Raw genomic sequence first — 27825 nt, forward strand, 5'->3', positions numbered from 1 at the left:
GCCCTGCGGGGTTGGTTTCAAATATTTGTGTTAATTAGTTAGTTTTACTTTCATAGTTATTACATTTAGTAATAATTAAATGTAGTAATTTAGTACTAGTAGTGACTTTTGAGGTTTTGGTAGGGATGGGATAATAATAATTTGACCATGGGGGGGGTAATAATATGGATAATATGGATTAGATAGATTACACACTCAGCGGCTCATCTCATAATAAGTAACGGGCTCCCTCTAGCGGCAGTCTGTGTGGCGTATGAAAACCATATGCTCTGTTTTGACCGACACGGGACACCGTAGGACACACAGTCATATGGCCATTCTGTAGACAGGAACATTACATAGCGAGCTAAAGTTGTCCCCTCCCCAGCAGCACCAACGCAGATGGTCGGTGTCATTTAAGTTCGCGTAGCCGTCTAGACATTCTGGACCCAGAAAGCGCATTGCACTGACTAACGACCCGCTGTTTTGGACTGTACATTGTCAATAAACCCAGCGGCGTGTTTGTGCGTCATCATTTGCTAGCTGGAAGAAGAAAGAGTCTACATTAATTTAGGAGAGGAGACGGGGGCTAGTGATCCATCATCCATCCAGGTATTAACGTAGTTAGATATCTGTCTCTCCAGCATGTCATTCAGGAAAACTGTCAAACTCTTATGCGGGTTCGCTGGAGGATCTGCGGTGTTGGTTTTTGCGGCCGCCGCTGCTGATTCTCGGGGGTGTTTCGGAGAACCAGCAGGTGTGTGGAGCAGACTGACTGTCCAAGCTGCACAGCCTGCGTGGACAGCGGCCAACAACCACACTCCTTCACCCACTGGACATGCGTGGGACTTCAACTGGGATAAGTATGTGTATTGTGTGGTGTGCTGCACACACACACACACACACACACACACACACACACACACACACACACACACACACACGGCTATATCTGATACACAGTTAATTTTAACTGTGACCTTTACAGGTCCAGCCATTGTACACTCAGATTAACCCTCGTGATTTTACTATCTCTGTATAATCTCCCGTCTATGCTGTGTACTCTCGTCGTCTGACGTCTGTCATCTGTCATCAACACTTTATATTTACAAGGTGTTCCTGGAACCCACCCAGTAGGTCACGTAGGTCATGTTTTCACTTAATCTTGTAGCAAAGCCACTAATCTCATCTACTCTTTGTTACTCTATGTAGGAGGGACCAGGCGACCCTGTCAAATGGCACCAAGAAGAAAGAAACCTCAACCGAAGACCCCAGTTCAGAACAGGACAATGGCAAACCTAAAGCTACACGCAATATTCTCCTCATCAGACACTCCCAGTACAACCTAAGTGGAAATGGAGACAAGGAGAGGGTCCTCACACCATTAGGTTAAATAATCATCTGACTAATATTGTTCCTTTTTTGTTGTTGCTTTTATTCAGACAGACCATTGTTTGTAGAGATACAGGAATTTCAGCAAAGGAAGAGAGGGGGATGACATGCCACCATCTCCAGCTGGAAGCCAACTGGGGATGTGTAGTATTGATGACATTACTGTATGTCCGCACGCAGGCCCAATACTTTCATAAACATAAATGAGGTATTTTTCTATTGTATTGTTCTATTGTTAGGTTGAATGCATTGGCAGCATGTTGAGAAGCAAGGGTCTCACTGTCACCACGGCAGAATCTCCTGCCTGCAATTCCACCTACACATTGCCTGTGATACACACTGTCTTTATTTAATTCATACAGAGCAAATTAGCAATGGGAAGTTGGTGGCATCAACTTGTCCAATAAGCACATTAGCAACAGTTGCTAAGAGAGGAGAGATGGCAAGCTTTCCTTCTCACACATTGAGATGCATGTTAAATGACGGGATTTCTCCAGTAGCAAGAGCTTCAAAATGTCTTCTAAATCTAGTCAACCAGGCCTGCAGTAGGCTATGCACTGGACAAATATGCATGACATTATTCCAATAAACTAGAATACGAGGAAATGTTAGAGGGAGAAACGGTATCCAACTCAATCAACTTATGACCATCCGAGGAGTTTTCATGTAATGCATGGTAAGACTACGGTGATTAGTATTATTGCCATCGCCAGGGTGGCTCAGTTAAGCTGTGTATGTATTCAACAACACAGCCATGCAAAATAGCACTGACAGCGAAAACATGAAAGTTTGACATCCTTAGCAACGGTTGCTAAACTATTTGGATTGGCACTGGACAATCGCTTTTGGGGTGGGGTTTAGTGAAGGGCTAATTGTAACATAATTATTCAGCATATCAGTATGTTATAAACAAGTCTTATTATTATATAATTTAAAGTGTATGTACTGTATATATATTTTTGAGGGGCTATGTCCAGCTTTTGGTGTGTACAACCCAAATGTTGTCCTAACACAAACATTACATGAGAATGAATTGACAATTTTGAGTGTTTGTGTAAACGCAAACATTGCATAACAAAAACATTGATGGCGAAGGTGAGGACGTAAATTGTGATTGCCCGGAATGAGATGATGTATGATGAATTGATGATGTACGTCAGTGCATGATGAGAGCGCCCCGCACTTCACGAGTGTGTGATCTTTATATTCCATCTAGCTTGGGGACTAAGAGAGCAAAGTGTTATTTATTTTACAGCAGCAGCCTGAGGGCACAATTGTAGGGATTGACATTTAGCACCTGCCAAGTGCAAAACATCTTAATTTTGTTTAAATAACTTATGTGGTGGTTTCAGCATGAAGTTCTGTCACACTTTGAAAGAGACACGAGAGAGCACGTATTGGACATTGCATAACATTGTCCTAAATGTACCTTACTGTCTATGTACTATGTCGGAGCTAAAGTGTTCCTTTTCATCTAGGTCGGGAGCAGGCTGAGCTGACCGGCGAGAGACTGGCAGCCCTGGGACTAAAGTATGATGTACTCATCCACTCCACTATGAGCAGGGCCACTGAGACTGCACACATTATCAGCAAGTACCTCCCAGGTCAGTCAACACCCACTACAGAGAAATATGTAGATCTTCATTGTCACACCAACATCAAGTGCTCCTTCGGGTCTGGAATGTCATCAAGTATAGTGATAACTGGATAATTTACAGGCCATCATAAATGTTTCACTCCCAAAATGACATTTCACTAACCCCGTGAAGATGTTTGTCATTATGTCATATGGCGAATAAAGAATAAACAGATTTTTAATAGTTGTTTTATAATCTTAGACTTTTTCTTCTTCAATTCAAGTACTTTTTGTTTTTGGATTCTTCATTCACTGTAATTTAAGGAAAGTGATAAAAAAAAAAACCCCATTGAATACACATTTTAACAATGTGTGATAACAAAGTTAATTTGGTGACATATTCCTTTAGAGTTTAGACTGACACAGGAAAAAGGTGGAAAATAAATATTTGAATTCTAATACACGTTACTCAATGCTAACCTGACTCCGCCAGATTGCGGCAGTATTGAGTTCACACGTTCCCTCCTACCTGCATCTGGTCTCTCTCAAGCAGAAACGATGAACCCGAAGCAGCGGGACAAAGATCTGATATCGCCATAATCATTTCGAGTTGTAGTCTTGTTAGGTTGTGTTTACATGTGCGCTGTGGCACAGCTTCAATATGTCATCAGTCGCATTGATCTCTAGAGCATATCACTCCGATTAGCACAGGTTCGGAGTACATAGTCTGATTCGTCTCTGCCCGAGAGACCAGATGGAAGCAGGAGGAACTCACTACTGCCACCATCTGGCGTGGTCAGGTTATCTCAATGCTGATTCCTCTATAAATACATTTGTTGCTGAATTGAAAATGTCCTTCAAATCAATACATTTGATCCTATCTCATCTCGTTAACTGGTCAAGGAATTGAGCTGCTGAGCTGTGATTTGCTGAGAGAGGGAGCACCTATTGAGCCTGTGCCACCTGTCACTCATTGGAAACCTGATGCTGTGGTGAGAGAAACCACACTCACTCTAGACTAAGGGTGCATTCGGATATAGCAGCCCGGTGCGCGTATCCGAGCGCACCCTAAATGTTGACAGATGGTGTGATTTCCCATGTTCCTTTGCCGTTTCTGAGATAAATTTCAGCTGTGTACATGCAAATGTCTTGTACAGTGTGTGTTACTGTTTAGGCACCTGAAGCTAGCTACCCACAAACACAGATAGTTTAAGTCCATTTTGAACAAAAAAAGTCACACTTGCCTCATTCAATGCCATCAAATAACAGAGGATACAGCCTCTGTAAATGTTTGCATTTATCGTTTGAAAACTAGTTTTGTTGAAGTTCAAGAAGACTTGCAGACATAACACATGCAGATGCAGGCTTGCAATAGACAAAATATTTAAATATAGTAGGCTCAGCCATCAGGTGATGTGGGTTAAAGGGCCATAGTGGTAGTCTGGCATATTTAGTCCATGACACTAGTAGAGTCACAAGTATACTTGTAAATTGTGAATTTACTAGTGACAATTTCCCAAAATCAAATTCACACGATACATCGTTTATAACTTCCAGCTATGATGATAATGTCATGTGGCACATACCCTCTATAGGCTCTTCATATGAGGAGCATAGTAAAGAAGTATTATTCTTTTAAGTCACACATTTTCACCTGACACGGCGGCTGTCCAACCCTCTGTACCAACCTCCAGCAGTACCATGAGGACGGGGCTCGGATAGAAGCTGCCTTCCGCCGCTACATCCATCGTGCTGATCCTAAGCAGAAGGAGGACAGCTATGAGATCATCGTCTGTCATGCCAATGTCATCCGCTATTTTGTCTGCAGGTGTGTTATGTCATGGCAATTTCCGTTTCCGGTGTGGTCAATATTCTCCCTGACTCATGGCTAATTTATACTTTGTTGTATGATAGTGTTGCATGGCAAACATAACAGATTTTCAACTGAAAAATGCAATGAATCTTGTTTAAGTTGAACATAATTTGCTTTTGGTGGTCATACAACAAAGTATACTAGAAATAAGGCTTCAGGTGGAGAATTTGTCTGACCTTTTGTATGTTGAATTTTATGTTGGCTTATTGGCTTATATGTTGGCAGCTATTGCTGCTAATTGTTTTGAATACAGTAGTAGAACTTTGGCATAGCTGTTTGTTGTAAGGTTTTCTGACTTAATCTGTGCTTGCTTCCATCACCATATGTGCTTGATGTCAACATTAAATGCTTATTTAATGTAAACGTTCTTACCTGCTTTGTAAACTGTTAAAAATACTTGTTTGCAGTGGAGTTACTGCCGTGTATGTTAAAGGCTCATTTTATAGGCCACACCTATCTATATAAATGCACCACGTCTCTGTATGTGTGTAATGCACGCAACTTGAGAACCGTTCGCCTCACCGACTTCATATTCGACACACGCACTCCACACCCCCACAGGGACTGCAGTGCCCGGTGTCGCCACAAAAGGCCTCTGCCCGGGCTCTGGAAAGTATAGGGCCCCTTGCCCAGGGTCCCAGGCTCTATATATGGATCTGGCCTGTTCTGACATCACAAGACTCAATATTTGGGCATGCCTGACACAACTCCATATATAGGAATAAAGGACATGGTTAGACAGATGCAGAACTTTCCATATATGGGCATAAAAGGGACGCAGACAGATGGGTGGAACGGGTACTCTGGCACGGGTACAATGGGTATTTCATAGCCAGGTGGGACAGACAGCAGACTCTGTTAAGAATTTAACCATAATCACAAGGGTTCATATCACACTTATAATTCATTATATTGGTGATAAGAGATTGTGTAAAGTGTCAACCACACCATTGTCATTTCATTTGTTTTGTGTGTTTCTCAGGGCTCTCCAGTTTCCACCAGAGGGTTGGCTACGCATGGGTTTGAACAATGGTAGCATCACCTGGCTCACCATCCGCCCCAGTGGCAGGGTGGCCCTTAGGGCTCTGGGAGACTCTGGCTTTATGCCCCCAGATAAACTGACACGGACCTGATTCACTCACGTACTCGGCACAAGGGATGTACTCTAGATGGTTGTCATTTGTTTCGCTGGCTCAGTTTTCCTCAAGTGTCTTCTTGACAGTAAATTGTTAAAGGGATTGTGACATTAAAAAAAAGGTTTTGGAATTGTTCTTTTTTTTTTTTTTTTTTTAATCTCAATTGCACCCAAAAAACACGAACTTTTAACATTCAGTAGATTTTCTGTGATCTGGGGTTTTCTGGCTCAAACAGGTGCTCTGATTTGCGCAAATCCCATATATGTCAATGGGATTTGCCAGCAGATGTCACTGTTTCACTGTGTTGCCTGTTTTCATTGTAGCTCAAAAGGCCCAAAAAAAACCCAAAGAAAACTTCAGACCACAGAAAATCCACTGAATGTTCAAAGTTCAGGTTTTTTGGTTGTAATTGAGGTCATAAAACCTAAAAGAAAAACGAAAAATAAATGAAAATGAATGTCATAAAACCTTTAATTAAAATAGTGTATAATTTAACCACTAACTATAATGCCATGGTAAGTAGTTAAGTCTGTTTGGCATTTTTTCGTGATCACTCCAGTGCCATAGTTTACCACCTACAGTACAAAGGGAGAATACTGCACAGAGGCCAGGTGTCTCACTAAAGGATCCGACTGCCAACTCTTGTCCTGTCCAACAGCAGACAACCACTTTGGAGATTCCTCCTGAATGTAACCTGAGGACTTTTACACTTAAGTGACTAAATGGTTTTTAAACCAAGAATATTTCTACGTAACGTTCGAGGTGCCCTGTAAATGAGGATTTCAAATCCGTTGTGTAATACTGAATACATGTGAAAATGATTTAATTAAAAAAATCAAAATCATCCATATTGGTCTTGGTCCGATTACTTATCCCCCTAGATTTAATTGTGCTCTTTGCATCTCAGTTCCTTATGAATTTTGCCAAAATTAGTGTAGTTCGAACAATTATAAATGCATGAATTATTTGTAATATTAGTAAGGAAAATCAAATTGACACCTCAGCAGCCAAGTAAGGAGTGACATTTTTATTGATTAGTTGAAAGTAAATGAGTAGACATCCAGAGAAAGGAGATAATTCACTTTTTTTTTAATAAAGCACAGAATGCCCAAAGCACAATAAGCATGACTTTAAGTATTTAGGTGCATTTTTGCAAAGTTCCACATTCATAAACATTCAGAAGACCAGAATGAGATCTGCTGTTGACACCTGAGAGCACACGTACAATACAATCCTCTCCAGGAAGTTGGGTTGTGCTCTCCAGTAAAGGTATAGCTCAGGGGATTTTACATTCACAACTTCCTCTCACTGATAATCTGTGGCAAAGTCAAACCACTAGAACCCTACCGTCTCTAATATGGAGCAAACATTCAGTGACGATACCTCCCCCCCCCCCCCCCCCCCCCATCATCTACAAGCACAATGCATTACGTGTTGCAAACTTGTAGATTAGCCATTTTCACACGATATTTAGTGTAATATTAAGTGGTAATAGTCAAATAAGTATAGGGCCCATGGTAATACGGTCAATATGTAGACTTGACCGGCTTCCCAAGGGCTCTATACTAGACAACCTGGTTTTCGCTCTACACCAAATATCCTGCCTAAAATAGCCGATCTGCAAGTGTGAACATTGGCTATTTTCACTGAATGTTGGCCCCAGAACAGGGATGCTGAACAGATTAGTTGATGACCTCTTATACAGCAGTGAATTAACCTCTAAAAATTATTTCTTCTGCAAGTTTGGCTACAGCATGTTTTTGCACATCACATTTGACCGTTTACATGTTACTAAATTTGCCTTTTGTAAGCACTGCAATAACCCGTTATGTACAGATTTAGTTCGATCAGCCAATTTGAACAAAACATATCTAGCTTTGAGATCTCAGACTGGATGGTTTTCCTTTAGCAAGATGTGCACTGGAGGATTTTTACCGTATACTATTACTCACCCATTAGTCATTCATGTCCGAGTACCGAGTGTCACACAAAGTCACATGTGCTTTTAGAAAATGCATGCAGTCTGAGGCCACCTAAAAGCAGAATGAAAGACATCCTTAATGTACAAAATATACTTAAGGAAATGAACAACATTTCAATGAAATGAACAAAAATATCTGTAAAATTCATATATTAAATAAAACCAAATTAAAGAAATATGGAAGATCTCAGTGTACCATTGCTTTCCCAAGTTTGCAGTTGTCACCAGTGACCAACACAGAAACAAACAGAAGTTGAGTTTAGGGATTCTTCTGTTTCAAACGGGTTGGAGAGCATGTAGCAAACTGAATGAAGACTGGTCTATCATTTCAGAGAAATTAAGGCAATTCCCAAACTGAGGAAAACAGGAACTGGCAGTCGGTTTTAATAGAAACATTTAATTATTTGTGCTACTGACCTGACATACAAAAAATAATTCATTAAAATATTGACATTTATATTTGTAATGCTTATTTTTAGGGGGGGGGGCGACGACAGACAAAAAGATATTCAAAAAGTTTAGAATGAACTATGATACAGGTGCTTTCACAATTGCCACAAATAACACCATTACCATTGAATCAACATGGCTCACAGCCATACAGTACATTGTCAAGGAAACTGTCATTTCCCCCCCCCCCTCACCATTGTGTATATCACAACTGAGAAGTGATGAGGACCTCCTGTATGCAATAGTAGTACCATACATCATTTGATACAAGTCTTTCCAGACACTGTGCATATTTCTGTTAGGTATGTGGTCCTGGGCTCTGGCGACGGGCGTACCAGCCTCAACAGGGCTTTACTGGCATAAGAGGTGTGGTAAGGAGCGTCTGGGGCGGCTCACTGAAGTGCTTGAGGCGCAGCAACATTGGTGCTCAGTGTAAGGCCGGGGCTCCACCGAGTGCGTTGCGTTACATTTGGACGGTGAACGAGGGCGAATGCCGACACCGTCCAAACAACCATCGGCAATGGAGCACACTTCATTGATCAATCGCCAACATGCGTTGGCGATGACGCGACAGACGCCGGATGGCTGCAGTGGAGCATCGGCGCAATGAGTCCCGGGAGTGGTCTTTTGTATGGGTCCCCAATAAAAGTTGTAGTCAATGACAAATTGCAGTGTTTAATCTTAATTATGGTTATATTAATGCATAATTGACAATGTACCTGAAAAGATTTAACAAACAAAATCCCAAATCTGACAACTTTATTTTCCAAAAGGAATCTATATACACACAACATATAGAAATAGCACCAAAATAAAGAAGCAACCGCTTAATTAAAAGGGTTGCGGGACATGTAACGGGACACATAACTGTTGACACATGACTGGTTGAAGCTGGCATGGGCGGGGCTGTAGCGGCTGAACTCTGGAGAGGCAGCCGCGTGGCGGACAGGGCTGAACCGGCTGCCTGGGGATGCCAGGCTGCTGCTGCCTGCGGGAGACCCAGGGTTGTGGCTGTGGAGGGGAGGCTTCACCACTGCAGGGCTGGGCCAGCTGGAGGGAAACGTATGGATTATGTTACCGAGTAGTAGAAATAGAACATAAAAAAATCACACCCGTGTGAAGTGAGGCATCGTACGGCATCTCATTCGTACGGCATCTCATTCCGGCCAATCACAATTTGTGTCCTCATCTTCGTCATCGATGTTTGCGTTACGCAATGTTTGCGTTTACACAAACACTCACAATTGTCCATTCATTGTCAATGGCATTTTAATGTTATTAATTGCGTGAGCAGAGCGTGCAAGTACTGTATTCGGCTGCGTATGTCGGTGGCGTCCCTCAGCCAATCAGGGATTGGTTGATGACGTAACTAAGGTACGTTTGGTGACTGGCTGGGTATGTATGTACGTCGGGGTAAGAATGGGGGTCCCCTATTGGCCGTTGATGGTGACGTAACTAAGGCATGTTTCAAGGTTGGTATAAGGTCAATAACGGGTCTAAAGGATTTAGAACAGCAGTTGTAATATACATTAGTTAGTAGCAGCACTTGCGCACTCTGCTTGCGCACAAGTAGGCCATGTATGGCTGACTTGTGTGAAAGGCGCAAGTTGGCACCTCGACAGAGTGCATTTCTTTTTTTCCGTTTGTGTAGGACAAGCCGACAAGGTTTGTGCAGTCTACACACACCAAAAGCTGGATATAGGAGGTGCTAGCACCGCTCAAAGATCCCACCTGTGTGAAGTGAGGGGTGCTCTTATCATCATATAAATATCATACATCATCACATTCCGTGCTCAGCCAATGACATCATCACAAATGTAATTGCGGCCAATCACTTTTGGCGTCTTCACTTGTATCTATGTACTTTGCTCAGCCAATGAAATCATCGCTATGGGGTGATCTGCCAATCACAAGCCAATGTTTGTGTTCACAGACAGTTCAAACAAACATGGAAAGCTGGGCATAGGAGGGGCTAGCGCCCCTCAAAAATGAGTATGGACAGTGTTGGACAATCCTGTAAAATGACTTTCAGCATTTGCAATGTTATGTCCCTTTTTCTTGTGTAGTGAAAGTAAATGCAGTTTAGTTTGCGAGAAATTAGGTCATAATGTTCCTCAAATATGACAAACATTAAATGCCATTGACAATGAAGGGAAAATTTTACGCCATATGTAGACGAGCAAATCGGCTAACCAATCACATAAATTCATGAGATGATGTATAATGATAAGAGCGCCCCTCACTTCACACGGGTGTGATTTATTTTAATATTAGGAGGGCAGTATGAAGCCTGACACACACCGGGTGCGCAGCGACGTGGCACAGGAATAGAACAGTGGCGTATCGGAGCGTCAGGCGAGGCGTGAACTTGCGTCGGATGCCGCCGGTGTGGGAAAGGTTCATTGAAAATAATGGAGGCGGCTGTTTTGACGTGCGGCGTTCGCAGACGGTGTGTGTGGGGCTTCAGTCACCAGAACCAAGGACGGGTGTTTGATGAAACTTAACATGTTTAAATGGAGTTTGAAGTTACAATGGGTTTGTATAAGGGACAGCTAAAATGAATATCAAATATCTAAATACCGAATCAAGCAACTTCGTCTGGGGTGTTCACAAAAGCCTGAGTAGACGATGAAATTACCTCATTTTCTTTTAAGTTTAAACTGTTTATTTAGTAAATACAAAATGGTTCGTTCCTTCTTTTATTCATTAACTCATTGACATTATATAAATTAAAATAATGTGTAGAAGACAAGTGTTATAATCCATTCATGTTTTTCAAAGTGACTGTCAGAAGTTAAGGCATTTAAATACCGGCGCAATCACCTCACTTGGAGGGGGGGGGGGGGGGGGGGGGGGGGGGGGGATTAGGCATACCGTTAGGCTAGGGTGGGCTGCAGCCCGGGGGCCCCCCGACTGCCAAACATTGAGAGCTTCTGCACTGCAGACAGTGATGCTGTGTTGTGGCCCTGGGGTAGTTGTGAAAAGCCCTAAAGCCTGCCATGCACAATGACCTACCTGTCTGTATATCTCTCTCTCTTTTGGGGGGGCAGGGTACGCCAAATATTAGACAAAAATTTAAACAAAATACCCCCAATATTTTTCTGTAAAACTGGCAACTGCATTAGTGCACTATTAGTGGCTTTACTCTTTCTTTATTGCTCATCTCTCTTACTGTGATTTTATAGAGCACATTGTGAAATATTTTGCTGTAAAACTGCATTAGTGCACTACTTGCTACTAGTGGAGGGGGGTAGCCCAAAATTACAGTGAAATTAAAACAAAATACCCCAATTTTTTAACGCACTGCGCAGCCCAGGGGGGCCCTGGGATGTTGTCTAGCCCGGGGGCCCTTGGGAGGTAAATCCGTCCCCTGTCCATGTGATATGCCCAGACAATCCTTGCCTGTGAGCACATGATATAATGCTTCTATGATCACGCCCGAGGGCGCCCTCTCCCATAGTGAGCCATCAAAGCTTATTTTAATTAATAAAACTTGCATGAAGACTAAATGCGTCACATAACACAAAAAGGGCTACCAACCTTTGCATGTCTGACGTGGAGTATTTTTTTATTGTGCTCTTCCACTTATGAATGCAGGGGTGTTTTTGAGAGTCAATGTCGATGGCTTCGATTGCAACCAAGACATCCCTGTCCAACTTTGTAGGCGACTCTCTGTGAAAACAGGAAAAGCAAATGAACACATACACGAAAGTCTGTTTTAAAATCCCTTATCTCTAAGTTTTTCTCGAATTAATGACTACCGGTAGTAGCCTTACTTACTAGGGTATAGTAAGTAGAGTCACTTACCCATCTAGGAAAAGCCCTTTCCTAATGCGCGGCGGTGTCCTGGGTAAGAACTCCGAGTTGTCCAATGACTTGTAGGACGACCCAGAGGATCCAGAGCTGCTTAGATCCCGCCCTCCATGGTCCCACGACTTGGACCTGGCACAGAGAGTACGGCCAGACACTGCCCCCCTAGTCCTCTGGCCCCCCAGGCCATCCAGACTGTCTTCTGTGTCAAAGTACTCCTCCGAGCTTCCAATGCTACTCACATCCCCATCCTCCCCTTCACTTCCTCCTCCTTCAGTTCTCCACCCAGTCTCCTCACTGGCCTCCTCGCTGCCTGTGACAAACACGCTGTCTTGACAAGTGTGAGCCAATGACAGCCGACCCAGCCCTGAGCTCAACTCTATGCCAGCGGAGCTGTAGTGGGAGGGAGAGGCGTCCCGTGCTTCCCTGTGCCTGCTGCCACCACTGCTCCTTCTCTCCCTGATGACAGGAGGGCCATCGAGTGAGTCCTGTAGCGACATGCGCTCAAATTCCACCATGAGGTTGGAGATGGGAGAAAGGAGGCAGGAAGCAGAGGAGGATGAGGTGGAGGAACGGGGGGACACTTTGTCTCCGTTGCGAGTCCTGTCTCGGGAAGAGGAGGAAAATGGGGTGGTGGTGGAAGGGCATAATCCATTCTTACAGTCCGCAGCGGGAGACAAGAGGTCATCATCTTGGCAGCAGAACAGCGGATCCTGCTCGGCCGCAGCCTCAATGAGGTCGGCACGGTGGTGGTGTAACCCCGGAGCGATGGGCAAAATGTGAAATTCATGGCCGCCCTTCAATGAGCCACTCTCCTTGCAGCGTGCTGAGGAGGTGATGGTTCTGGATAGCGCTGCATTCTGCCGGTTCTTCATCTCCTCCAGCGTGATGTCATCCCCTTCGTCCAAGAAGGCGCCCACAGAAATGGAGTTGCAGAATTTCTTAGGCTTACCTGTAACCGCGGGGAGATTAATGGATGTATTAAGTACTGAAGTACTGTGTTTAGGAACACATTCACTATTACAGTACAGTAAAAACTACAATAATAACAGTAGTAATATTTGCAGAGCATTCACCTAGAAACATTTACAAAATGCTTCACACAATTACTAAATCAAGTAATGTGAAAAATAAATAAACCTGGGCCCTTTTAGTTAGGTTTACACGTGTAAAACAAAAATGGGCAAATTCCTTATTTGTACAAGATCCCATCATTTGCGGTTTTCATGTAAGGAAAAACAAACCAATTACAATACTTTTTACACCCACCCTTCACCTGTGGTCCAGATTATCTAAAAAATATGTTTAAAAAAAGTATTCCTAAATGTAGATATTGTCATAGGATTTCAAAAGGATTACAAACTCCCGTGTACAGAAAGACCTCGCCTACCTGGAGAGGGTGTTCTGAACCGGTTGATGGTCTCATTCTCCCCAGCCTCCTCATGACCCCGCTGGCTGAAGTCTTTATTGTTGAGGTAGTCCTCAAGCTTACGCAGGCCTTCGGCTGATGAAAGGTCTACAAAACTTTGAAGGAAGTCCCAATACTCTGCCCAAGGGTGCCCCATCTCACGAGCCAGATCTCTAGGGTAAGACAGGGTCAGGAAATGTTTTGTATTCCTTCACACAAAAAGTTAGACCCTATACGTCTTAATACCGTGCCATGTATTCTAAATGTCTTTAGTTAAACAATCCGACAATGTATTTAGGCTTCTACTTGAAAGATTAACTTGCAAGGGAAGAGAAATGTTTCAGCTAATTATTTTCCCTTACACTGTTATACAAAGTAGAAATATAATATTTCTGAATGTTGAATTTTCTAAAAAAAAAATTGCATTGCAAGTCAACATCAGCTGAACATCAACTGAACAAATGAAACCGTGTTTAGACTATTCATTGGCTACAGAGTTAGATGACAGTTTGGGTGTTGTAACAAAACCCATGGCACAGAACATAATGTTGGAGTAGCAGATGCCTATTTACGAGAGACAGACAGCTGTGGTAATCTGGCAGTTTTTAGCAGTATGCATCTATATTGAAACATGGTTCAGGCTCAGCAAGTTTGTTGTCACAACTGCATCTATATTGTAAAAACATTTTGTTTTGGGCAAGTGTGTTATAATAATTTGTCTATTATGTAGGACAAAGAAGTACTTTACTGCGTTTCCTTGGTCAAGACAGCTAGGGTACTGCAAAGATAACAGGGCAGTAAGGTGACCTAGTCGTAGAGGAATTGTCATGTAAAATGGTCACTGGTTCAGTCCCCACACCAGCAGTGACATAGTGGGTGACTGGTGAGACATTAACCATGGCCAGCCAGGTATTTCAAACTTTTGTGATTAGTTTTGGGGACAATTATTGTCAATTCAAAATCTCATTCTCAAGGCACACGTATATTGTCTTCATATGTAGGTGCCCGGCAGCGAGTCTCCCAGGTATACGGTTGTTCAGAACCGGAGTTCCAATCAATGCGCCCATATATGGGCAATTAGGCATACACGGGACCTCCATACAGTATATGGGCATAAAAAGGACAGACGGGTACTCTTGCCAGCAGGTAATGCATTACAGAGTGGGGCATGCATTCCCAATTGGGATTCTTCCCAAGAAGGCTAGTGCCCAATGGGCACCGGTCTAGATACAATTACATAACATTTTCTAGAGTTGTACATCTGTCATTACAAAGAGGCTTATTGTCGGTATCAGCCAGGGTGTGGGAGTCTATCCACGCTGGGAGATGGATTGCTGAGGTGGAGCGCAACACCTTGCAGTCGAAAGGCGAGTGCTCTATTGACTGAGCAGATTGTAATTCATTAGAAAATCCCATGGTAATCTTGGACTTGACTCAACTTCAAAGCATCGTTACATCACATCATTTAGAAACCACTGCCCAAAGCAACCAGACATGCGAGAAAAGCCTGTGATGAATTATGGCTGGATGGTTGGTATGGTTGGTATTGGTAAGGCATGGTTGTGAATGGCCCTACCTGCCCACTCTCTCGGCCCCACGGTCATGGTCTGACTTGAGGATGTGGTGGAAATGCCGTGCTCTGTCTCTGTCTCTGGGCGGCGTCTTCCATGCCCGGCGGAACTCCTCTGCCTGGAGGAAATGTCACCATTTCAGTACAGGTTGGACTTCAGACCTCCAACTAATTTCTCTTGCGTTTAACCCGTCTGCTTTTCTGAAAACTGCATACGGTGTTGTGGTTTGAAATTAGTGATGCACCGAATATTCGGCCGTAGAAAATATTCGGCAGAAAATGGCAAAAAATTCATTTTCGGCCTATTCGGTTTCGGCCCGAATAGGCAGAAAATATATCACTGAATAGTGTATGCAATTAATGCATTCAAAAGAGCTGAATCAATGTTTTATGGACCCATAATAGTGATTATCATTTAAGTTAAGTTTTGCCATAAATCAGGTAGCTTTAAGGTACGGCCATGACAGCAATGGTAGGAAAAAAGATTTTCAGATATTCGGTTTTCGGCCGACTGTTTCCTATAGTCGGTATTCGGTTTCGGCCAAGAATTTCCCTTTCGGTGCAACCCTATTTGAAATCATAGCAAACAGGAGAATAGACCTTTTGCTAAGCTCCACCTCTGGCCTGTATTTGTGACCTGAGCCACATTCAGAGGTGGTTCCAAATTGAATTCAAATATGATTTGAAGAGATCCGTCTCAGTCTGAATGCAACAACCTGATCTAAATCAGATTCCATGCGACTTGTACAGTATGTGACTTGTTTGCGTATAGACTTATTTAAACTAATCAGATTCCAATCTGGATGTGGCACAGATCTGATTCAGGCTAGATCTGCCAATCTGAACACACAGATCGGATCCGGTCACTTGTTGCAAACGTCTGTGTGAAAGGTCAGGCCGGGTGAAAACAATCGGATTTGACTTGATGTGACTGCAGTATAAATGGGTCCTTAGAAGACCAATAAAACAAGAAGTGAAAAGTAATTTACAAGTGACACACACACACACACACACAAATTATGAAAGGACTTTTTTTTTTCTTAGTGGCGCAAACTTAAGGCACAACACTTTTGCCTCTCAATCGCCACTAGTCCTCGGCTTTGGGTGTTTGTTGACAGCTGGCTTTTCAAGCCACTTGTAAAAAAACAATTTCTATAGTGCCACTGGAATCCATGTTTAGCACTACAGGTTGGCAAAGGGAAACATTTAACAGAAAAAATAAATAAAACTTGAATAGGGCTTTAAAACTACATATGGAATAAACGTATAAAGTCAAATTAGCCACCTTTAAGTAATAAAATATTTTTTCTACAAGCTTTTTTTTATGAGCTTGTACAATCTACAAGCTCATAGTGCGCCACCGAGTGGTGCGCTACGAGCTTGTAGGTCTGCTATTTTTGAAAAATCAAAGAACGACTGATCTCAGGTCAGAATGGGTTAAGAGAGAGATGGAACTTGCCTTAGAAGGGCTCAGTGGGCCAGCAAAGGCTTTGACTGCCATGACTGGATCCTTGGGACTTCTTGTACTTTGTGGGGAGTATGAACGAGAGCGACTGTCCAATGGATCAGGAGACCAGTTTGCACCAATTACAGGCTGAGCAGGAGACCAGGGTGCACCAATCACAGGCTGAGCAGGAGACCAGGGTGCACCAATCACAGGCTGAGCAGAGTTGTCTGTGGCCCTCAGTAATGGTATATAGCAGCGGTCTGAGACACATGAGTCATTGTTTTTAAAATAACTATGCATTGTGTAAATTAAACTAAAACTTTAGTCACACACAAAATCACAAACATTGAAAACTAAAGGGCACTGAACTAAACTAATTTGTAACACACACTCACGGAATCCCATAACCGCAGAGGGTCGTTGGGGCACAACAGACAAAGACAAAGTATATATAAATAGTAATGCATACATAGTCTGTGCACTAACCCCATTACACCTGCTTATGAACCCTCAACCGTTTTGAATCGACAGTTGGTTGCACCATGGTGATGGTGTCGTAGTTAAAGGAGGGAGTCAGTAGTACAGTACCAGACGATATTATTGTTTCCGTAGGAGGGGAGACGTAAGGGAGCGCTTGTTTTCAGTGGGCCCCCCGCTTCAGCCAATCACAAGCCCCATAAACCTTCAGTAGACATTTCTCATTAACTGTAGCGGTTATTTAAAAACGGCCTTCAACTTCAACTTGACCAGAATCGTGGGATGTTTGATATCACCCCCCCCCCCCCCCCCCACCCCCACCCCATTTGGAACATATTTGTGCTGCATGAAAAAACTCAAGCTACGTGCTTACCTTCCAAATATTCACAAATCTTCTGCCTCACTTCTTGAGTTTTATTTCTTCTGTCACAAATTACCTGAAGAGGAGAGGGCAAAATGTATAATGTTTTAAGGCATATAGGTCTGTTTAAGATTGTTTTAAGAGAATGTTATACCCATTTAGGGCTGAGGTGTCATTTGAATATAAAATGAATAGCTTACATCACAGGGCTTTTGGTCATACTTGTTCTTGCAGTTCTTGTCGATGTCAGGGTGTGAGCAGAGAATATTAACCACCTCTGGACAGCCAAACTTGCAGGCAAAATGGAGAGCCGTTTCAAAGCCCTGAGACAGAGCAGAACAGAAAACATGAACACAGCTATTACTTTTCTTGAATCCTTCTCTTGGAGCCTGTATTTATGACAGTGAAGGGAAGGTACAGCTGAGGGTACAATGCTGGAGGAGTTAGCACAGTGGTTCTCAAATGCAAGTGTTCGTTTTATTATCCTCCAGGACCTCCACATTGTGTTCATATGGGCCTCGCCAAACTAGTCCAATCACTGGTATCACATTGTAACGGGCAAAGACATCCGAGAAGAGTGATGCCTTTACCTTTATTATCTTTGGATTTAAATGATGAGAGAACTGACAGCCATAATTCACATTCAAATGAAATTACGGTTTATAGGGATACGGGTAAGTTTTAGTTAGTGATTCGGTGGATGCATTATGTTAAGTTTTACTAAACAATTGGAGCTAATAACCTCATCAAGAGTGTTGTGGTATAATGTAGCTCTGCAATGCAGGGGACAGGTTATGGATACTGTGTGGGCATCAGTGGTGTGACGTGAAGTGTAAACTCACAGCCTTATCGGGAGTGTTGAGGTAAAGGTCGACAATGTAGTGGATGCGCTTTTGAAGCATGACATCCTTGTCGTCGGGATACATGAGCCGCATGAACTCGGGGTTTTCCAGAGTGTCCAGTAGCAGCTGGATAATTCCCGCCTGGTTCTCCTTGGCAGCAACGTGCATGACATTGTAGCGGCAGCCCTCCTAAGCAGAGCACAACAGCAAACGGTTGTTTAATGTCATTACTTTATTAATGACCTTAGGAGGAGTATAATCTTCAGATGTCTAGGCAATGTCTGTTCAATATATCATTTTTGCATCTAGAATCAAATCCGTGAAACATCAAAATATATAGTGATCAAAAGGAGTGTATCAAAATACACCGTTATTAAATATTGGAAGACCGATAAAAAAGGCTGAAATGTCACCACCCCCACCTAGCCGCAATTTGCAACTCTCAATTTTTATATAATGGGATGAATCTAGAGTTGCAATACCCTCCATTGACTCCCTACTCATCCAAATTGCGTTTGCGATCTGCTTGTATTAAACGACATTAAACTCACCAACATTGCAGCTGTAGGCCAAGCTTGAATTATCCTCTTTCAATCTGCCGAGCTTGTTTTTCATAAAAGTCCACCGTAGACACTACTTTCTGTCAAGAAATTCTGTGCAGGTGATTCTTTTTCTAAGTGCTGGAGTTTGGAAGCACTCGTTGTAAGTCACTGAACGGCCCTGCATCCCACCCGTTTCGAATCTGCAAATAATGCAGGAGGCAGCAGCGCAACGCGTTAAAGAAAACGAGTGCTTCCAAACTGCAACACTTAGAAAAAGAATCACATGCACAAAATTTCTTGACAGGAAAGTAGCTCATAACATGTCTACGGTGGATTTGTATGAAAAACAAGATCGGCAGATTGAAAGAGGATAATTCTAGCTTGGCCTACAGCTGCAATGTTGGTGAGTTTAACGTTGTTTAAAACAAGCAGATCGCAAACGCAATTTGGATGAGTAGGGAGTCAAAGGAGGGTATTGCAACTATAGATTGATTCCATAATAAAAAACAATCTAGAGTTGCAAATTGCGGCTACACCCCCACCGATATTCCCATTTCATGCATTAGTATTCTCTTAAAGCGCAAATAACATGCATTTTAAAACTGCTTTTAATATTTAATAATCATATGGTCTATGTCCCTCAAAGTTATTTCTAATGGTTTGAGCCTCAATCACCACTCTGATATAACCAGGCCTTGTCAATTCTTTCTGGACTTTGAAAGCAGTTTTAGCTGCAGTACCACACTGTCCTGAGGTGGAGAGGGTACTGATATGCAGATTATTTAATATTTGAGTCATTATAATACTCATGCTAGATAAAACCAGGCTTGTTTCCATTCCATGCCAGCTTGGAAAATCAACAATGGTGGACATTGTAAACAAAGTGGAAATGCAAATTTGGAACTGAAGACTGAAGAAAAGGAGGAATTATACAAAGTAGGGTGACATTGATGACATCACGAGGAGGCCAAAATCAGTCGAGCTGTTTCTGAGAGCAATTTCCATTAAAACACCCATATGACATGAAGGCCTGATTGTTCAAAATTGGTTATTTGTGGGGATAGAAAACACACATGGGAGCCCCAAAAACACAAAAGAAATTTAAAAAGTAGAATTTTATGTTATAGCTCCTTTAAGGCCATTTCTGATCAAAGATTTAGAATCGAATGCGAAACATACAAAATAATGCAAAGAAAAAAACGTTTTAAAACTGGGCAAGTCACAACAAAACAATATCCCCAGGGGTCGGGTCCCTGAACAAGACTTGGCCCCAAACTGCTCCCATAGTGCTGTGAATATCGCTCACTACTCTTATTAGTTATAGGATGGGTAAATGAAGAGGACAGTTCTCAAGCATGTAACCAAATGATATTATTATAACTTTGAGCCCACCATGGGTGTTATGGGGAAGTGCATGTTACATTCTAAAACCCTTGACCTCTCACTTGACAAGTTCTGCCTTTCCAGATGCCAAGAGTCGCCAGCCTAAGGCTTTCAACAAGGGAGTTCACACGACTGAGTCGTTCTAAAAAGGGTTTTTGTATCGTTTGCGAATGTTTGAGCTGAACTGGCCTTTATATGAGGATTATCCATGTACTCCTCCCTACTGGCTGATTGTAATAAATTACACCGTAGAAGCCTAATGAGTGTTAATATTTCAGAGTAGCCATAGCAGTTTGTACACTCAAAGTTAGATACTTCACTGTGTAGTAGTCTTGTAGAAATTTTATATTTTTCTACTGGAACTCAATCTGGATAAGAGTGCTATTTAAATGCATACAAGAAAGAATAACATTTTAATCCACTGGCAATAAGGAAGGATAGGATAAGGAAACCAAAGACAAGTCTACAGAAGACGTCACGTGACATGATTGTTCAAATTTACCGGCAGCCTTTATAGACATTAAGTTCAGGAATGATACTGGAAAGAAGTTGCCACACTGACTCCATTCAGACAACACACCAAGTATTTTCAGAGCGTTAAAGACTGTATACTCACCACACTTTACAATTTGTTGCATGACAGAGAAATAAGACGACATATCTGGTCACTATATAGGCTAGGAAGACATCATTTTAAAAAGCGCTTTTTTAAAATCTAAATACCGTTTTATTTAAAATGGTCAAAATGTTTTTAATACCTTCATACTCCAGTTTGGAATCTGTCATTTTCCATAACAAACAATAATTCCCTTTGTCTCAAGGTTGTCATAATCAAGGTTTAACTGGTTAACTGATAACCAATAACTGTTGTGGGGGTTAGTTGTATATTATCCAACACATCTACCAGGCTTCCATATCATCAGTGGTAGGAGATTACTGCACTTGCAAATTAAAAAGCTAACATCTAATATTTCTCTGAACTTCTTGTATTATCAACCTTCTGTATAATTTAGACATCTGTGTGATGGGCCATTCCCACAAACAATGCAGTTACCATTATATGGTTCCAATCTCATTGTGTTGTAGAGACATTTAGGTGAAAAACATGAATCAGATGTGTACATAATCCACATATCTGCTCACCTGTACAATTGTAGGGTTGTCTCCAGATCCAATGAGATAGCGAGGGTTGCTCCAGACTAGCTCACTGAAGGCTCCCTCGTCTCCTTTCTCTACAGCCTTCCTCAGCTTGGCAGTCAGGTCTTGGGTTCGGGGGCTTTTGAAACTGTTGGCTCGCTCTCGATTGATAGTGTCCACTTCCATGTTGTCTGTAATCAAAAGGAACATGATGACAATACAGGTGTGAGTGTTGAACTTCAAGTAACTACAGCCTGACCGATATATCAGTTTGGCCGATGTTTTTCTCTCTTCTTTTTCTTTTTACAACATCGGTAAATAATGCAGCCTATTGGTCCCGATTTTCAACCACTTTCAACCTGGGGCCTGTTTCACGAAACTTGGATCAACTAATCCAGGAATTAAAGGGACACTTCACCCTTTTAGCAAAACTATGTTAACTATGTTAACGACGTTTAGAAGATTTAGAACACTTTCCTGGGGGGTTTTATGCATGCAATATGTGGTTTTAGGTATTTTAGATTTTACCAGTGAGCCCAGTGTGTCTGATGTCATCGACACTGGGCTCACTTCCTTCCTGGACTACAATTCCCATAATGCTTTGGTGCACTGCTCCTTCTTGTCGATAGGGGGAGGGCTGTCTTACTGAGACAACATGTAGTCCAAGGACTATCTAAAGAGGACGGGAAGCGAAGACCGTACGGTGGACTCGTACATGACAAATCATAGATATGGCCCAGCAGATGGCGTGATGCCACTGAAAGGAGAGATGCTTGTACTAAGGCTGTACCCTAGCCCTGTTTTTAGGACTCGAACTTCGGCCGGGATTTTCGAGCGAACATCCAAACCATTCGTTTCTAATTAATTTAAAAAATAACCTTCGAGCTCCGAACCTCCAAGTGCTTTTAACCAGGCTGCAATTCATAAATAGTTCCTATGGGGAGCGACATTGCATTAAGTTCACAACACGTCCCCGGGAAGGATTAATAATGTTGCTTAACACCATTATTAATTAATAACATCTAAACCTGTAACATGTAAACACAACATGAACATAGTACTCTTATTGTGCATATCGCATTCTCGCCGAGATATATTAGTTAAAAAAAGGAAAATAAAATAAATAAATAAAAACAAACGAATGGTTCACGCCCATTAATTAAGATTAGAGTGCCAACCCTAATGAGCGAACGTTCAAACTTCTGGATGTTCGGGGACAGCCTTAGCTTGTACATATCATGTCATTGCATTTGACCTTTTATATTAACGCGTTAACAGCAAGTGGATAAGTAAGTCCCAGCATGGATCATCACATAGACAGTAATGTTGGTCGGATGTAAGCATCTCTCCTTTCAGTGGCATCACGCAATCTGCTGGGCCATTTGTGCCATATCTATGATTTGTCATGTAGAACTTCCTGGTCTCAACCACGGACTGTCTAAAGAGGACGAGATGCGAAGACCGTACGGGCGACGCCATGTTGCTCCATGGTGCTCCATGGAAGGAAAGAAACATGCGCAGTTGAGACCATGAAGTTGTACATGCACAGATTTGGGCATGTACAACTTTGGTTTGTGATCAGATTGACTGCTTAATGAACACAGACATCAGCATTAGGTTAAACCTGGCTGTTAGCCTGGTCGAGAGCAGGCTAGCATTAGTTTCCATGGTAACTAATGTAGCATTGCTTTCATGAAACCGAATGAAGCCTCAACATATCCAGGTTAACTGGATAAATTAATCTGGCAACATTAATCACTGATCCAGGATATTTTAAACCAGGATATCTTCTAAATCCTGGCTTAATCCCTAATCCAAGTTTCGTGAAACAGGCCCCTGGTATACCAATTTTGGGCATGTCATTATAGGTGAAGGTTTTCAAAAGTCTTAAAATTCTCAAAAATAGCCAATGGCACATCGCAACGTCGCTAATACAGTAGGTGTAGGTGGTCTAGAACTATCCAAAATAGTAGAATGGAAGTAATAGAATGAACACAAAACTCTAGCACTGGTCAGGTAGGTCCTAGCCTCGGTTGTCGGTACCAGGCTTTCATTTTCGTCGGTGCAAAAAATGAAAGCCGCTCTTAGCTAGAAGTGGGAGTCAACCCTTCCGGGTGGGCGTCGCTCCAAATGATGTGACGTAGCGGTGCACTGGGGGGAGAGGAGCTGCCGGGGGTGACGAACAGATCGGTGAGATCCAATCAGGGCGTGTGCAAATCTATGCCGCGACCCACCCCTCTAGACCAGAAACTTAACCCGGTCGGTGCCACATTTTGCACGCACACTCCCTGGATGCCAACAATGAACCTCTGCCCCAAATTTTCCACAACGGCCTGTTATAGCGCCACCAGGAGGCAGACTTTTGAAAAACTTTTTTTTTTATATTACTCTTCCGCAAATCGTTACACACTATCTCTATAGTCATGTGTTCAAGACGGATCTGTCCGATATTTCATATTCCATCCTAATTCGCTAACATTGGCTTTCAAAGTTTGCAGGATTGGCCCGTTTCGAACAAAAAGCCTCAAATCATGAACACAGCGTGCAATTTACGTGAACTCTTTCACAGACTTTCCTACTAAGCTGAGGAATATATCCCACCCTTTTCACATTGGCCTGTTATAGCGCCACCAACAGGTGGATATTTGCAAAGCACATTTTTGGAACAAAATGCCTCAAATCATTGAATTGCCATCCAAGGCGTAAGAAGAAATGGCACCCTTTTCACATTGGCCTATTATAGCGCCACCCGGAGGCCACAACCTGACCTGCCCTGGTGGAGACCTGTGCCCAGAGGGGCACTTTATCTAGTTATTTAATTTTCAATGAAGAGCTCAATCAATCAAAACCAAACCAATGAAAAAAACAGACCAAACCAACCCTGGAATCGCCATCAGGCTGCATCAGAGCCTATATACTGTATACACTGTATGTTTTCTCTTTGTTGCTCTTCCTCAAGGACCTACATGCGGATTAAATATATTACAAAACTAGCTTTGCTATACCACCATCTTTGCAAAAACAATTGTCTCACCCATCTGACCATACTTACCCTTACAGACTAGTCCTAGTTTGACTGGGGAAACGCAGGACATGGACTTGTGGGGAGATGGGTAATAGTCGCATATTCCCTTTGCAAATTTCTCAGCATCCTCCCGGTTAGAGAAGGCTTTGAAGCGGGCTCCCTTCATCATCTTTACCACCTGGAGGGCCTCTTTCTTATCTGTATATACATGTGCCCTCTCTGCACAAAACAAAGAACATATCATTATTCATTGTGTTGATGTTTGTGGCTGGCAAAAAGACACTGAATGCAAAAGTGAATGTTTGACATTCATTTTAAACTGTCTTATTAGGTAGAAAAAAGTAATTAGGAGACCTTCTGTTATTGCAGTTGCTACTTGCTAGCAAAACATGTGGTCTGATATAGCATTAGATTAAGACTTATTGTATTTTAATCGATTTTGACATTTTCAATCGGAGACTTGGGGGTTGGCTCCAGCTCAAAACTGAATTGAAGAATATGGGCCCAAGCTTAGCTCTGGTCCATAGCTCTAATGCCGTCGCATTTAGAGCTATGTTACTGTCGACTTCCTGGGCTCACATAAATGCAGACCAGCCTCTCCCTACCTCTACCTACTCACCAATACAAAGACGGATTGTGTAATTAGAAAGCCTACTTTCCTTAGTGGACACACTTTGAGCCCTCCACCACACCTATAAATGCACTTTTTGGCCAGAAAGGGATTTTTCTTCACCTGATGGAAAGATATTCTCTATGAGGGTTTTCTCTTGGCAATATCGGTAGAGGGCGCAGTGGAGTAACTAAAATTATGTATTTTTCCGGTGAAAACTAAATCCCTTTCTGGCCAAAAAGTGCATTTATACGTGTGGTGGGGGGCTCAAAGTGCGTCCACTAAGGAAAGTAGGCTTTCTAATTACACAACCCGTCCAGACCAGAGATAGCCCAAGTTTAACAGCAGCAAACCTATATTGAAACAAAGAAACTGTTTATAACCTTCAACACCTGGATTACAATGTGAGAGTTGTTATGGAGTTTACAAAATATTTTTTTATATAGTCTTGATGTTGTTAAAGCCAGGGATAGACAGACTCCCCCCTATATATATCTATCCCTTTGTGTCTCGATAAAGAACCACTGCTGGTCATCAAATTATTGACTTAGGAATTGTATTATTTCAAGAATGTGACAATCTCCAATAATTCTAGTAATAGATAGAAAAGGGACACATTTGGTGGGTGAGGAACACCTTTAAAATGTTTTCCAACAAATGTATTACTAGCACAACAAGACAAGTAACAACCTGTGTTTCTTACCATTTCGAGCAAATACATCCTCCCACACCGGACATACTCCAAAGAAGGTTTGAGACACTCGTTCATGCTTTGAGGGAGTGTCAGGACAACTGCCCTCTGCAGAAAAGTTTGAGGTGGTCCTTGACTTGACGGAGATTTCTTCTTCCTCAGGAGGGTTGAGTCCCATGCCATAACCAAAGTCCACATCTTCACTGGCAGCCTGGGGAGGGCTGGTACTGGTGTTGTTGACAGTTAGTGCACTTGCTGATGTGGCACATGGTGCCGAGTTCTGGTCAGTGCTGGAAGAGGCTGAACTACCCGAGTCGTTTGTAGTTGAGCTGCTGTCCGTTTCTGTGCTGCAGCTGTCCTCTGACTTTGCAAGGACTCTGGCCAGCTTTCTCTCAAAGATGGCACGGGTGGTGGCTGTGATGGGGCCACACTTCAGGTCCGCTCTGGCAAACTCTCCTCGCAGCTCGTCGGCACTCAGCCCCCTCAACCTGGTCAGAACCGCCTCCATACTTCAGCTGCCTACAGTACAAACCAAATCACATTTCAACAACCACGACAAATAGACTAATAATAGTGCCAGTTGTGCACACCTTGCCAATAAATGCTATCCATTCAGGGAAAGTCTTAACCAACGTTGCCCAATATGGAATGGTTTTAGAGACCAGTAAAGCCATGTCATTAAGCATGTCCAAGTAGGTTTCCCAAAACTAGCATGCATTGCTTGCTACATGAATTGATTATTAGCTGCTATTCAATGCCCAATTACATACAGTTGGGTTTCCTTAGAGATTTATTCCGTAAACTATAGCCGACGTGTCATTTTACGTTTAAAAACACGCCGCCTAGAATGTAGACTAGAGGATTATCTTGGTGAGCTAGCCACGGTAGCTAACCAACAAGTACGGTAGTACCGCCAGCCGGGATGGGAGTGAGAAGCTCTCATAGGTGGCAGGCGGTTGAAAATCTACAATGTTACACTGTAGTGTATTCTAAGCGAAAACTAACAGTCCAAATGGCAAGCATTTATATCTAAATAATAACACCGTAGCGGGGAATAGGAAAATAAACAATGTAACAACAATGTCACACAATATAATCGCACGCCGTCACGCCCAAGTGATGGTCTATTTTCACGCTATAACAACAATGACATGATGCTGATCTAATCGAACTACAGATCATGACATCGGCTGACAAATGCGTCTCACTACTTACCAAGCACCATTTTTATGTCTTATGATAACCAAACGCGGTGTAAAGTCGTCTTATTTTGCCAGCAGATAAACTGTTGGGTGAGACACAATGCTCAAGACGGTCTGGAATAGTCTCATTGTTTACAACACGCTGTGCGCATGCTCACTTTCAAGGGAGGGCTCGTGCGAGCGAGGACAAATCTTCTCTACACAATAACATCCGTAATATTTTTTACTCAAAATGCTGATGAAATTGGGATTAGTTTTTTCTTGCCCTGTTCCGGTGCCAAATGTCCTCAGCTGTGTTTAGTTTACATGCTTAGTTGCGTGCGGGTGTCGCTCACACAGTGAGCTTGTAGATCGGCTATTTTCGGTGCGCGACACCGGCGCCAACCAACTATAAAATATGGGCTTTATCGAACATGCTAACGTTAGCATCTAGGCTAATTGGCAAGCTAGTGAGTCACTCAAGCTAAGCTAACCGTTAGCGTTAGCAAACATGAACGCGTCACTGGAGGCCGGGTCATATATACATTGTCTACTGCAGTGAAGCCGTACTAGCTTTGTTTATTACATTACCAGCTTGAGTGAATTTCACATAATGCCCACCTCATCCACTCCTCTGGCTACCGCAGATAGCTGCCTCTCTGCTCAGTGCTCTGCCCTGGCCCTCAGCCTTGCGCTCAATGCGCTGCTCGCCGCGACGGTTTCAAAATGTACAGAGCGGGGACCCAAAAGACACCAAACACAATGCCTGAATGGAATTGTCACTCAGTGCTGGACCTGGGAAAAATGACACTTTTTACTTAAGTAGAGATACTCTGCTACAACTTGAGTACAAGTCCGGAATTCAAAATGTATACTTGAGTAAAAGTACAAGAGCGTTTGTATAAAAAATTACTTAAAGTAATACAAAAGTAGAAAGTACTCATTGTGCAGAAT

The 27825-nt window shown here is 42.6% G+C and overlaps 2 protein-coding genes across 5 annotated transcripts; one reads left to right on the top strand and one right to left on the bottom strand.

Moving 5' to 3' along the window:
• Positions 1-318: 318 nt before the first annotated feature.
• Positions 319-6762, top strand: LOC310872495 (serine/threonine-protein phosphatase PGAM5, mitochondrial-like). Of its 3 annotated transcripts, XR_014570394.1 has the most exons (7): positions 319-842; positions 1192-1367; positions 2850-2974; positions 3844-3939; positions 4642-4775; positions 5803-6049; positions 6427-6758. XR_014570394.1 is itself a non-coding variant. In XM_083784405.1 (6 exons), exons 1-6 carry the CDS (start codon positions 625-627, stop codon positions 5951-5953), a joined length of 894 nt encoding a protein of 297 aa, XP_083640531.1. In that variant the 5' UTR covers positions 319-624; the 3' UTR covers positions 5954-6762. The 3 variants fall into 3 exon arrangements, 2 of the variants coding, with proteins under 2 accessions (XP_083640531.1, XP_083640530.1); XM_083784405.1 differs by having other exon boundaries at positions 2850-2975; positions 3851-3939; positions 5803-6762; XM_083784404.1 differs by having other exon boundaries at positions 5803-6758.
• A 184-nt stretch (positions 6763-6946) lies between these two features.
• Positions 6947-27559, bottom strand: ankle2 (ankyrin repeat and LEM domain containing 2). Of its 2 annotated transcripts, none has more exons than XM_083784403.1 (13): positions 27493-27559; positions 25703-26205; positions 24417-24608; positions 21371-21555; positions 18303-18491; positions 17661-17783; positions 17473-17536; positions 16631-16882; positions 15182-15290; positions 13588-13778; positions 12195-13149; positions 11928-12059; positions 6947-9437 (listed from the first exon to the last, which is right to left on the bottom strand). In XM_083784403.1, exons 2-13 carry the CDS (start codon positions 26196-26198, stop codon positions 9215-9217), a joined length of 3111 nt encoding a protein of 1036 aa, XP_083640529.1. In that variant the 5' UTR covers positions 26199-26205; positions 27493-27559; the 3' UTR covers positions 6947-9214. The 2 variants fall into 2 exon arrangements, with proteins under 2 accessions (XP_083640529.1, XP_083640528.1); XM_083784402.1 differs by lacking the exon at positions 27493-27559 and adding an exon at positions 26906-27017 and having other exon boundaries at positions 25703-26209.
• Positions 27560-27825: the final 266 nt, after the last annotated feature.

The sequence above is a fragment of the Protomyctophum parallelum genome, assembly GCF_964188405.1.
Source record: "Protomyctophum parallelum genome assembly, chromosome: 15".
Classification (NCBI taxonomy): Eukaryota; Metazoa; Chordata; class Actinopteri; order Myctophiformes; family Myctophidae; genus Protomyctophum; species Protomyctophum parallelum.

What these genes read in the sequence shown, in the direction of transcription:
- LOC310872495 (XM_083784404.1), top strand. Translation starts at nt 625, where the DNA reads ATGTCATTCAGGAAAACTGTCAAACTCTTATGCGGGTTCGCTGGAGGA. An exon ending in TGGGACTTCAACTGGGATAA is followed by an intron (nt 843 to 1,191) that starts GTATGTGTATTG and finishes TACTCTATGTAG; the next exon opens with GAGGGACCAGGCGACCCTGT. An exon ending in ATCCGCTATTTTGTCTGCAG is followed by an intron (nt 4,776 to 5,802) that starts GTGTGTTATGTC and finishes TGTGTTTCTCAG; the next exon opens with GGCTCTCCAGTTTCCACCAG.
- ankle2 (XM_083784403.1), bottom strand. Translation starts at nt 26,198, where the DNA reads ATGGAGGCGGTTCTGACCAGGTTGAGGGGGCTGAGTGCCGACGAGCTG. An exon ending in GTTCAGAACACCCTCTCCAG is followed by an intron (nt 13,150 to 13,587) that starts GTAGGCGAGGTC and finishes CCGCGGTTACAG; the next exon opens with GTAAGCCTAAGAAATTCTGC. An exon ending in AAAGGGCTTTTCCTAGATGG is followed by an intron (nt 12,060 to 12,194) that starts GTAAGTGACTCT and finishes CTGTTTTCACAG; the next exon opens with AGAGTCGCCTACAAAGTTGG.